General features: G+C 31.2%; 2 protein-coding genes across 2 annotated transcripts; one reads left to right on the plus strand and one right to left on the minus strand.

The window, feature by feature from the left end:
• Nucleotides 1-1,560: 1,560 nt before the first annotated feature.
• LOC25495318 (chorismate mutase 1, chloroplastic) lies at nt 1,561-7,122 on the minus strand. Its single transcript, XM_013595532.3, has 6 exons — nt 6,762-7,122; nt 5,090-5,315; nt 4,671-4,757; nt 3,982-4,125; nt 2,753-2,845; nt 1,561-1,983 (listed from the first exon to the last, which is right to left on the minus strand). The coding sequence occupies exons 1-6, from the start codon at nt 6,923-6,925 to the stop codon at nt 1,747-1,749; spliced, it is 951 nt and encodes a 316-aa protein (XP_013450986.1). The 5' UTR covers nt 6,926-7,122; the 3' UTR covers nt 1,561-1,746.
• A 5,051-nt stretch (nt 7,123-12,173) lies between these two features.
• Nucleotides 12,174-13,000, plus strand: LOC25495319 (7-deoxyloganetin glucosyltransferase). The gene is made up of 2 exons (XM_024786020.1): nt 12,174-12,282; nt 12,459-13,000. Exons 1-2 carry the CDS (start codon nt 12,174-12,176, stop codon nt 12,998-13,000), a joined length of 651 nt encoding a protein of 216 aa, XP_024641788.1.
• Nucleotides 13,001-13,394: the final 394 nt, after the last annotated feature.

The raw sequence follows: 13,394 nt of genomic DNA on the forward strand, positions 1-13,394 counted from the left end.
ATGTAATCGTCGATCATTTTTTCATGTTTATCATGTAGTTATTCTTCGTAAAAGGGTAATGAACGTGTGTGCACACACTAATAGAACAACATATATTAGTCGATCTTTTGAGTGGATTCTTTTCTTTATGGTTAAGGACTAGTTGAAAACAATATAAAACATAAAAATATTATTGATTTTTTTTTTTTTTAAGAATATTATTGAGTTTTTGGTTAGTATAGATGATAGGCATTGATCATTCTCATCTAAGAACTTGAAACTATGATTCAAACACCATAAATGATAAATCTATCTAAAACATGACCATTCTTAAATTGATAATAAACTTTTATTTGAAAAATTTTAAAAAATTATTAGAGAAGCCTAGAATTCCAGCTCAGCTAAACTTTATACTTTATGATAAAAAAATGTTAAAATTTACTTTTCATGTTGGTTGATACTTTGACCAGATCCATGTGCTGCTTCTTCCCCTTTACAAGAGAGCGTTATAGTTGTTGTTGATATGAAAAGAAGGACCAAAAATGTTTTTTAAATATATATTCCTTTTTCTTGTTTATCATTGTGACCTGTGAGTGGTCCAGATTATTTTTTTCCCTAAAATCACGATCATGCAACATGTACGTCAAATAAGACATAAACTTTCACTATCTCACACCTAATTTTTAAATTTTAACACAAAAAGTGTGAATATTCTTTTCCAATCTGTTTAGATTTTGCTGTAATATTCTACATTTAAACCTGTGAATATTAATCTATCATTTATTGATTTTGGTTTTTTTTTTTCTTACAAGACAAAAAATATTGATTTTGGTTGTTTTTTCTTACAAGAAAAAAATGTAGTTACACAAAAAAAATAAATGTTTTCATATTAAGTGTCAAAAAATAGATTAGTCTCCAATGTTGAATTGAAAATGATATATATGATAAATGTGTTCATATTTAATGTCAAAAATGTCTCAATTATGATTAGTTTTAGTGGAACATTATGAATTGATACTAGCCTTCAAGTCTTAGATTTTAACACTCTTAATTTATTTGTAATTATTTAGAATGTTAAATTAAACAATCCAACTATTCAATTGTTTTTTTTAATCAACCATCCAATTGTTTAACCATTCTATGGGGTCATATTATCTTTCTAATTATGATGTTAGATCAAGTTTGGCCACAACACAATCATCAGGGATTTTGTTTTTTTTTTGAAGTAGGGATTGTTTAACCATTCTATGGGGTCATATTTTAAAAAAAAAAAATATATATTTTATTGATCCTTATGTGCATTTGTTTAGAACCATAAGCTGCATGTTCCTTATATGCATTTTTAAAAAGTTATCTTGCACAAGCACTTTCAAAAGTATACATCTAAAGGGAGAAAAATAGTTTTTCTTAGTCCCAATATGCATTTTCAAACAAAGCACTATTTTTTCCGTCTGAAAGTGTATTTCCAAAATCATACGCAGTTTTAAAAAATTGTGGGGCAAGTAAACTTGGACCCGCGATATATATATTCGAGTCACTGCACATTGTAGTGAATCCGATGACGATATTCTAGACTTAATATACTCATGAATCATGAATTGTATAAGAAAATAATATCAACATCCTCACATGTTAATTACATAGAATTTATAGTCACAGTTCAAATAAATTCATCAATTGTGTACTTCATACACATTCACAGCAAGTACCATTATTTGGAAAAGATAATGTATGAACATTGTAATTGAAAAGAAGAAAGGTGTATGTTCAATCTAGCTTCCTTAATAAATATGCCACTTGAACTTCTTTTGTCAAGGGCATGATCCAATCACTGTACAAATCAGCAACCAAGCTTGGATTGATTTTGTAGACAGGCTCGGTTTTTTGATCTTTCAGATTTACAGCTACTTCCTGTCCATAAGTTTTGGCCTTCACCGCCACTCTCCTCTTAATCGATTCTTCAACTTCAGGATAAGTTAGCAATTCCATCAACCTATCCTTGTCCTGCAAAATCATCGCGGTAAAAGAAAGTTGAGTTGATTTTGCGAAAAATCCAGGTTACAACCTTACATCATAAATATGAAACGAGAAATAATGTTATCAACGCTGATTGAAGAAAATAGCAGTTAGTTTGAATTCTGCTAATTTACACTAATATAGTACCGCTATAGCCGCTATTTGATAACACACTTTGTACTAACTACAACAGTGATTAGTTCAAATTCTACTTTGCTATAGCGTCACCATTTGACAACACTGACCAGAAAATGTCCCTTCGCAATCTACAACGGTTGGAAACTGCTAAAACTTAGAAAGCATGTCCATCCAAATCAATACCATTTTACCGGTTACAAAATAGATTTATAAAGGACAAAAAATCGCATGAAAGTTAGCATTCTAAGATCAGTTATGCAGACAGTTAAGGACATTTTTAGTGGAAAATAGAACCTATGGTACTATAGGTAAAGTTTTATCTATTTATAAACAGAACAAAGCAATTTATACCACAAAAAATAGCATACAACAACAAAAACAACCAAGCCTTATCCCACTAAGTGGGGTCGGCTACTTGGATCAAACGATGTCATAATGTTCTATCAAATACCATATTTTTATCCAACAAAAAGTAGCATGATGAGTTAATTACCACTTGGATCATGTGTTTGCACAATTCGATGCGGAATTGCCCTTTATAAATCTAATGAATTTTGTAGAACGTAGAAAAATAAAAAGGATTGAATTGAAGTAAGGCCTTCTTGAGAGGTATTTGTACCTGAGCTATAATAGCAGCTTTGTAAGAATCAGGAGCAGCTTGAAATTTGGCCTCAGCAACAAATTTGCCATAATGGATTCTCTTTGAGAGAGCCTGCAGTCACAACAAATCATACGTTTTCAGGAATGTAAGTACCAAAATTTGCAATTACAATGCCAACTTAAGGAAGAGACATAGCCTTTCCAAAACATATACAGGCCTTGTTTGGATAAAAATCTTAATTAAGTGGTTATCATATAAGTTGTTTCTATAATAAAAGATAAATTGAAGTCAGTATGTTTTCATATAATCTATAAGCTGTTTTCATAAGCTATTATGGAGAGCATATAAAAATAAGTTGAAAACAGCTTATGGACATGTCATGAGTTGTTTCCAAAAGCTCACTCAAAACATGCTTATATCAATAGAAAATCTCAAATAAATCAATCCAAACAGGCTTATAATATAGTCCATGAAAAGTTGCAATAGTTTGTATCAAGTCTAGCTCATAAAACACTTAACTTTAACAGACATTATGGCACAATTGGATACATGTAGCTAAAAGGCTTTAGTGGTGGTTGTATCATGGGAGGAAGTGCATATAACACGAGGACTAAAGAATTTCTTGTTGTGTAGAATGAATGAGAAAATTCAAATGTTGCCACATGGCACAGATTTTAATTTCTTTTAAGAAACATCCCATTAACATGATCCTGTTATAATGATGGAACTACTACTGTTTACTGTTCATCAAAGTGTAATATTGACACTGCACATGTAAAAAAGTTAAGAATCAAAGAGGAAAGGAGAATGATATGAAATGACTGCATAGCTATAACCATATATAAGAGATTCTCACATTTTATGCTTTGAGAACTCTTAATATGGAGTAGATTTAGGGTCTATATGGATTCACTTACTTAAGCTTATCTACTGTTTAGGAGAGGTTAAGGAAATAGTTTATGACATGTTCATAATCTGTTTTCAGCTTGTTTTCATAAGCCTTCTAGGACAACTTATGAAAACAGCTTATAACTTATATGAAAACAGACCAACTCTATTTTATCTTTTGTTATAGAAATAGCTTACACATGAAACAGCTTATAACTTATATGAAAGCACTTATATGATAAGTACTTATGCTATAAGCACTTAATTAAGTTGTTTATCCAAATACAAGGTGATACAAGCCCAGATTATCATTTCAATTTAAACATGAATATAATTAAAAGGAAACTAATAATATGTACCTGCAAGCACATTACATCACAAACTGCGGAGGATCCATAATTACCATCATCTCCTTCCTTGACCAATTGTGGGATAAGAACTCTGAAGTATACACTCCACACATTATCATTTATATTTATTGATTCAGCAATAGGGTGCAGCACCTATTCAGACATTACAAAGAAAATTCAATGAAGAAGCAATTAGTACAATACCAAATCACTCTGCAAAGAAGCAATCGGCAGAGAAAAGCCTTGCAGTACAAACAGAGAGACTTTATCTTTAATAGCCTACTTGGATCGACTTATTTGAGTTTATTTACTGGCATAATCACTCATGAGACTATATGAGAGAGCTTATAGAAACAAACAGCTTATTACTTTTATGACAACAGTTTGAATTTTTTTATCTTTTGTTATAGAAATAGCTTATACATAAGCACTTACATGATAAACACTCAATCGAACTGTTTATCCAAACAGGGCCTAAAATCATCTTTTTGTGTGTGTTACAATGCTTAAACCAGTTTCCACTTGATTTTTGAAATATGAAAAGAAAGAGTCTTATGAAACTCCTTAACCTCTTTTCAAGTTATAAACTCTTAAAAAAATGCCTGCCATCGTTCTGTACATGTGACTAAATAATAATTTAGCGGAGAAACAAAATCCTCAGGGAACAACCTTTACTTTGGTTAAAGAATATTATTTACCTGAGGGTATTGCAAAGGCGGTAACAATTGTTCAGGAAGACCAGTAGGAAAAAATGGATGTTCATCAGGGCTCTTGTATCTACCAACCTTCAATGTAATGGAAACCAGTCAGGGAAATTAACATCTATATAAAACTTTCCTTCACTTCATCGTTTTTTCAATACAAAACTTTCATTTTGATCATTGCAGCGTCGTAAATCACAGATAACAGAAAATAACAGTTTGTTCAAATTTTGCGACGCTACAGTGCTATAGCAATGCTATTGTTGCTATTTTAAAACACTCTATGAAATCACGTATTGCAAAACAATAGCGGTTTGTTAAAATTCCGCAACGTTATAGCGCAATAGCAACACTGATATCTGCTATTTGACAACGCTAGATCATTGTTTGTCAGGCATAAGGGCATAAGTCCATACCTTGGCATGAAGCTTCTCAGTTTCCCTGACCATGTATTCTACCAAAGAGCCATGAAATCCATCAATGGAGAAGGTATCAGGGTCATAAGTATCTTCATTGTAACAATATTGAGCTCGCTCCAAGAGACAATAGATTATGCTATCCTCTTGACGAATCAAAGAACTTCTTATATGATCAAGGGTCAAATTTTCGCTCCCATCAATCCTTTTCTTTGTAGGCACCGATCTACACAAAAGAAATAGGATAATTATAAAATTTGATTTGACCGATATAGAATGCCAAAATGATAGTCTTTCACACAACACACAAATTTGCATATGTAAATTTAAGGATGAAACATTCAATTCAAGTAAAGGAAACTGTGAATGCAAAACTTAAGGCATGAGTGAAAAAACATCTTCATTGAGCACTTCTAGCATAAGCGCTTGTCATATAAGTGCTTATATATAAGCTATTTCAATAACAAAAGATAAAATAAAGTCAAATTGATTTTGTATAAACAATAAGGTGTTTTCCTAAGCTATCTCGGAGAGCTTATGGACATGCCATAAGGTGTTTTCATAAGCTCTTCAAAACAATTTCACAAGTGCTTACATCAGTAAATCAGCTCAAATATGTGGAACCAAACAGGCCCTGAATCATTTAAAAATATAAATATCTTGTCTTAATCTGTTAAGAATTATAACATATAGTATAAAATATAACAAGTATCATCTCTACTAGAGACAAGTATGAACAAAACATTAGGTAAGTACACTTGGAATAGTATAAACAATTAAAGAAAGAAATCTATGCATATGAATCTGCTATAATCCCATTTAAAAAATAGGTTAAAATTGAAGGCAGAACAGAATCTAACTAAATTGGAAAAATGGCTACAATAGGTTAAAATTGAAGGAAGGCTGTGATCCTGACCACAAAAACAAGGTTTTTCATGTCTAAGCCATCCTAACACAATTGACGCCGCAACAGCCACATTTGACTACAAATCTCGACAACATATAAAATTAAAGGAAGACCACGATCTGGACCGTGACATCGAGGTTTTTCATGTCTCAGTCACCATAACACAATTGAGGCCGCATCAGCCACATTTGACCACAATTCTCGACAAAATATAAAATTATGACACAACTGCGATTCTCTGTCATATCTAGAACCACGATCGCAATTTTAAACCTCGATAGTAATTATAATCAAATTTTTTAATAAATATCCGCGATCGCGATCTGGGCCGTGACATAACTGTTTTTTATGTAGCGAAAACCATAACGCCACCACGATTGAGCCTCGACCGGCCAAATTTCACCGCGATTGAGCCTCTATCGGCCAAATTTCACCGCAAATGAGCCTCCATCGGCCAAATTTCACCCGATTCTATACAATATGTAAAATCCCGACACGGCCGCAACCACTATCTAAAACCATGATTATAACTTTATAACCACTGTTCATCAAAATAACATACAATCATTCAATCAAAGAAAAAAAATTCATAAAACTAAGAAAACATGAAGCTAACCCTATGTTACAAAAATGTTAACATCACAATCACATTAAGTCAAATTTAACAAACATGAAGAAGAAAAAAAATGAAGAATTGAAACAGTGAAAAACCCAAAAACACAAAAATAGCAAAATTGAAGAATTCTTAATATTTGTAGTCCTCACCCAATAGAAGCAGCTTGAGCCTTAACAGAAAGATTGAATTTTTGAGGAAAATAAGAAATGGGCTTGAAAGAAAAAGAAGACCCTCCATTTTTTTGATGAAAAGAAGAAGAGGGTGAAGGTGGGGTGCAAATAGTAGAAGCTTGAAGAAGCTTAGCAGCCTCCATTGTTATTGAAACAAGAGAGAAAGAACAAAAATTAGGAAAGAAACAAGACCAAGAAACATTAACAATGAAGAGAGAAAGAGTTTTAAAGAGAATTATTGAAACATTAAAAAAAGCAACAAAGTGAAACAAAGTAAGAGGGTTGTTGTGTTTGGTTTGGCGGCTGTTGTTTTTGTGTGGTGTGGTAACGGTTGTTGGTGGAATGAAAATTCAACTTTGAATAAATTTTTATAGAGATGTTTTTTAGTTGGCCGGGGTTTGGTCAGGCCTTCCATATATTATGTATTATTCCTAACAACTGAATTAAATTTACGATGATTTTACAAAGATGTTTATAATATTATACTCACTCCGCCCTTATATCTAAGCATCCATTTTATTTTAATTTTGTCCATAAATGTAAAGGACAACTTCGTAATATTAACACACAAAACAGACACATTAATTACACTGACAATTTTTCTTAAGAAATGTAAAAAAGACAATAAATACCTACATTAAGGGACAGAGGGAGTAATAAGATGACGTTTAGGGTGAACCATCAATTAAAATAATTTGTTCTGCAAAAAATTTAAATTTTTAAAAAGATATGAATCAAATATGATCATAAATAATAATAGAAAATTTTAAAGAATATATATGATTTTACTTATGTTTTGGACCGGTCAGAAGATCAATCTCACATTAACATGTGGTCTGAGCTTGCACCACCTTAAGATCCCGCGTCTGAAGGAATGCGATGACTTTGCTTCACCCTCAAGATATGATTTACTTTTCACAACACTCTCTCCACACTCTTTCTCATTTTCATTACTGACTTGAACGTTGGAGTGTTATCGTGCCTGAAAACATTTTCCGTCACCGTTGCTCTCATCCATTTACCGTCATTTAAATATGATTAATTTTAATAGAAAATATGTGATGCATATATGATAAATTTTATCCTCTCAACCGAATTTTTTCAATACACAAAGGTCGAATGTATGATCCATTTAAAAATTGAAGTCTCTTATCACTAATTACTATCTTCGATCCTATTTACAAGAGAAATTTGAGTCAACAAAAGTTAACGTACTTGATCCAAATTCTTAACTAGATACATCACATTTTATTGACCTAAATGTTTCTTATAAATGACGTCGAGTAAATATTTTTTTTTAATCTCTTATCATCTGAACTAGTTTAATCTAGGTGAAACTCTTAGGCGATGAAATGTTTCATTATAAAAGTAGTTGTAATAGGAACCAAAAAACAAAGTGGTTGGCATGATAATGTTGTAGGTTGGTGGATAGAGCTATCTGTTACCATATCAAACCGAACCAAACCCTTTCCCCACTTTACCTTAATGACCATTTTTATCAATTGTAAAAGAACCAAATTGTTTTTTTAATTAATTAAAGTATAATTATTTATTGGATGAAGTTTTTCTTTAGACTTTTTAAAAGGAAAACAAAGAAAACTTAGATGAATACTTAGATGATTTTTTTTTCTATGCTCTTAAAACTCATCATGGTTTACCTAATTTTTTTATTTTCATTCGAAATATATATTTCATATTTAGTTATTATAGATGTTTACTTTACTTAGTTGGTCCATAAAAAAAACTTGACTTAATTGGTCAACACTTGGATCCAGGGTATCTTGATTTATTTTATGCCAAGAGATAAAGTTTCAATACTAAGAGTGTTAGTCAACAATTCATCATGACTAAGGCTATGTTTGGTTTGGAGAAGAAAGTTAAAGGAAAGAAAGTGAAAGGATAGATAGTAGAAGGAAAGAAAGATAGAAGAAAGTGAGATGATTTGTTTAGTTGTTTGGTATAAAAAATAGTGAATAGATTCAGAGAGGAAAGAAAGATATGTATATTTGTAAAATGACAATTATAACCTTAAAAAGTTTTAGTTAAATGTGTTTATTTCAAAATAATTATGCTATCAACACATTTGAATATATTTTATTAATAATTTTTAATTTATATAACATTTTTTAAATGTTTTGTTAGTGTCTTTCTTGTTAAAAACATCGAACCGATAAAAAAAATTGTTGGGCTCGATTCAAAAGCATACCATTGCTTGGTTCAACAAATTTATATTAATAATTATAGCAAGGGTATTTTTGACATTTTTGCAAAAAGTTAGTGCTCCTTCCTGTTTTCGTCCAAAACATTGAGGAAAGGTTTTGAACATGAGTCCCACCTCAAACTTTTTAAAAACAGCCTAAGAATTAAATAGTTTTATTCAATAGATGCAGTTTTTCCTTCAAGTTTACTAAAATTCAAATTTCAGCCAAATCAACTCATAATTGATATTTAAATTCGCAAAATCGTACAATTTCATAAATTAACTAGCAATTTTAACAATACACTAAAATATGGTTGAACTTATTTAGTGACGCTAGGATGCACTTTTCAACCCCATCCCAAAACAATAAGGACAACTCATTTTTCCACCCATAATGTAAAATGTAAAACACTTTGCCTAATTTGAACACACCACCTCCCTAAAATATATGTACTACATAAAAATTTCTTTAGCTTTTAGTCCTTCAAAAGTTTTCCATCTTTATTTTCGGTCTTTCTTTTAAAGTAAGTTCATATGCAGAATTTATATTTTTGAATAAACTTTTGCAAAATAATTTATAATATTATACGAATCTCTCTAAAAAAAATTAGAATTTTTTAACAAAGCATGATTTAAATATCAATTTGACTATTTAATTTATGTTTTGTTAAAAAATTATAATTTTTTGGGACAAATTTTTACAATATTCTACACATTTTATTAAAAAAAAAATACAAAAATTAACTTAAAGATAGGGACGATAGTAGTGATTGAAATTTTATAGGGACAAAAAGTTGATGGAAAATTTTAGAGGGACCAAAACAAAAATTTGGTATATTTATAGGGACAAAAAACATATTTAACCCCATCAAAATATAAATATCTATTATTTTCCTTGACAAAAAAAAGGTATTTATTATTTCCTCAACATAAAAGAGATTAAGATTGACAAATCAATAATTAGGATGTGAATGTTATTGTTCCGAAGAGATAAATATTTTGATAATTTTTATTTTATTTTTTGTTGTTTTAGGTATTTTCGCATATTATGCTAGTAATATGTTTGTCGTAAGTTTGTTTATAAATTTATCATTTTTATTTTTAACGATTTTAAATTTGTTTTTATATATTCTATGAAATTAATTTTGGTCATCCAATATATATACTCTATAAAATTACAAACAAAAGAAACGTTTGAAATATATTTAAAATTTTGTTCTATTCAATAACAATAATGATAGCTTGACAATGTCTCGAACATTCAAAAATTAAGATGATAGTTTATCCATAAATATTTGAGAATTGTTCTTCTCCCATATGCTTTTGCTCATCGCATCTGATAATACATATGCGTGAGTGAGTTAACTCATACTCGATTATTTTGACGGAAACAAACAAAAACAGATCGGAGAAGAGTAGCACTCTAAATATTTCATAGTATGCATTTTTTTTATCTTAGCCCTTAAGAATCCAATAGAAGACGAACAACACATTCAAAGCATACAGGTCCCACTACAAAATTGGAAACACATTAGTTCTGAAAAAGAACAAGCTTGTAGTTAAATACATTTGTGTAGTAAGAATGTTGCCAAGTTTCCTGTGAAGCCAAATGGTTGTAAGGTCACTCTTCAACTTTAAGGTACACAGTTCGAGACTAGCACCAAGAGAAAGAAGAAAGGGAAATTGAAGTCTTTATGAGGTATTTCAAAATACCTCTCTTTTTAATTATATTTTCATTGTTACTCATTCTTTCAATTTTTATTTTATTTTTAGACATTGTCATGATATTTCTTTACCTTGCAAATCGTAAAATAATACCAATTCCCAATATTTTAAATTAATAAGAAAAGTTATTTAAATGTATTTTTGGTCCCTTAATTTCAAATAATATGTAATTTTTGTCTCTAATTTCAAATAATATGTAATTTTTGTCTCTAATTTTAAATTCTTTAATTTAGTCCTACTATTCCACAAGTTTTAATTTTATTTTGGCACAACTCAATTTGAAGTTTATTTTTCATGACTTGTCATTTTTGTTAATGATGTGAAAATATATTTGATTATAACTTTAAGGATTTGATTCAATGGTAAAAACATAGGGTTAAATATTTTTTAATCCGTATAAAATTACAAGCTTTTAAGTTTAGTCTTCACAAAATTTTATTTACTTTTAATCCTTATTTTCATTTTACAAGGACTATTTTGGAGGGTTAAAAGTGTCCATTTTTTGTAAACAGTTTTTAAAATAGGGATTATTTTTACAAACTACAGTATTTTTGAGGACTAAACCATAGTCTAAGAGTGAAATATTGTTCCAGTATGTAGTATGTAAGTAAATACTGGAACAGCTTCATCATCGGGGGCAACAAGTTTCATGGTAGTGACCACTGCATGTTTGAAAATTCGTATGAAAATGACCGACATGTTTTTCCGGGTGTAATAAGCTAGAACCGGTGTGGAGCACAGCAGGTCTTTGGCACATTAACCACGATGTTGAAGCTCATCCGCGCTTGTCAGTTCACACGAAGTAGAATGTGTTGCTGCAAATTGCAATGGCAGCAGATCCATGACAGCAAAAAATGAGCAGCAAGGGGAGAGCAAGGCAGTAGCGCAACAACCAATCAATTTCTGATCCGATGGTGCAAGCGGGCAGCAGGGGAGATAAAATGCAATGTGGATGCGACTATTTTAAATGGTACCAGTTTATAAATTTCAATGTCAAACTATTTTCAATTTATAATTTTTTTACCATAGTTATTACCACTAATGCAACATGAGATCAAAATTTTCGGTAAAAATTGAGATTTAACAAATGTCATTAGGATAATGACATTTCTCAACCTTGCAAATGTCATTCTCACTTTTTAGAAGTTGGTAACTACCATCCGTTGCAAGTTGTCTGGTCTCATGTACTTCGACCAATTCTCTCTATAATAGCACATAGTTCTTTCCCTTGTTTTTCAAACACTTCATTAAAAACATAGTTATATTATTATACACATTACAAGTTTCATCAAAGATGAGTTATTTTACTGATAATAAAATGCCACATGCTGTGTTGATTCCATATCCAGTTCAAGGCCATATCAATCTATTATTCAAACTAGCAAAATTACTTCATCTTAAAGGCTTTGTCAACACCGAATACAATCACAAACGCTTGCTCGAATCAAGAGGTCCAAAAGCCTTTGATGGTTCCACTAGTTACTTGCTTAGTTTCTGATTGTTACATGTCATTTACCATACAAGCTGCTGAAGAGCATGCACTCCCAATTGTTCTCCTTTCCCCAGATATTGCATGTATGTTCTTCTCTGCTTTACACTTCCGTACACTGTTTAAGAAAGGTCTAATACCATTCAATGGTAAAAATTTGTGATAATTTTTATGAGGAGACAAAAAGTTACTTATAATTTGATAATATATATATACACACACACTTTTGTAATTACCTGACTTTTGTAATTATGACAAGCAGATAAGAGCTACCTGACGAATGGATATCTGGATACCAAAGTAGATTGTGTTCCTGGATTGAAGAACTTCCGGCTAAAGGATTTACCTGACTTTATAAGGATTACAGACCAAAATGATTCTATGGTAGAATTTTTCATTGAAGCGGCAAATCATTTTCATAGAGCCTCTGCTATTGTTTTTAACACTTATAATGAACTTGAGAGCGATGTATTGAATGCTCTCTATTATTCTATGTTCTCTTGTTTGTATACCATTGGACCTTTACCTTCATTATTAAATCAAACTCCACATAGTCACTTGGCATCGTTAGGTTCCAATCTTTGGAAAGAAGATACCAAGTGTCTTGAATGGCTTGAATCCAAGGAACCTGAGTCTGTTGTTTACGTGAATTTTGGCAGCATTACAGTTATGACTCCAGATCAACTGTTAGAGTTTGCTTGGGGATTGGCCAATAGCAAGAAACCATTTTTGTGTATCATTAGGCCTGACCTCGTCATTGGTGGCTCCTTTATTTTGTCATCTGAGTTTCGGATAGAGGACTAATCGAGAGTTGGTGTCCGCAAGAGCAAGTACTGAACCACTCTTCAGTTGGTGGATTCTTGACTCATTGAGGATGGAACTCAACCATTGAAAGCATTTGTGCCGGAGTTCCAATGTTGTGTTGGCCATTTTTTGCTGATCAGACCAACAAACTGTAGATTTATTTGTAGCGAATGGGAGATTGGAATTGAAATCAATACTAATGTGAAGAGAGATGAGGTGGAGAATCTGATCAATGAATTGATGTCGGGAGAAAAAGGAAAGAAGATGAGGCAAAAGGTCATGGAATTGAAGAAGAAGACAGAGAAGAACACCAGCCCAGCTGGTCATTCATTGATGAACTTGGACAAAGTTATTAAGGAGGTCATGCTTAAACAATACTAGATTATAGTAATTT

The sequence above is a fragment of the Medicago truncatula genome, chromosome 6 (assembly GCF_003473485.1).
Source record: "Medicago truncatula cultivar Jemalong A17 chromosome 6, MtrunA17r5.0-ANR, whole genome shotgun sequence".
In the NCBI taxonomy this organism is placed as follows: Eukaryota; Viridiplantae; Streptophyta; class Magnoliopsida; order Fabales; family Fabaceae; genus Medicago; species Medicago truncatula.

Coding starts and splice junctions, on each gene's coding strand:
- LOC25495318 (XM_013595532.3), bottom strand. CDS start 6,925: ATGGAGGCTGCTAAGCTTCTTCAAGCTTCTACTATTTGCACCCCACCT. Junction 4,126..4,670: donor CGCCTTTGCAATACCCTCAG/GTAAATAATATT, acceptor ATGTCTGAATAG/GTGCTGCACCCTATTGCTGA. Junction 1,984..2,752: donor AAGCTGCTATTATAGCTCAG/GTACAAATACCT, acceptor ATGATTTTGCAG/GACAAGGATAGGTTGATGGA.
- LOC25495319 (XM_024786020.1), top strand. CDS start 12,174: ATGGTTCCACTAGTTACTTGCTTAGTTTCTGATTGTTACATGTCATTT. Junction 12,283..12,458: donor CCTTTCCCCAGATATTGCAT/GTATGTTCTTCT, acceptor TATGACAAGCAG/ATAAGAGCTACCTGACGAAT.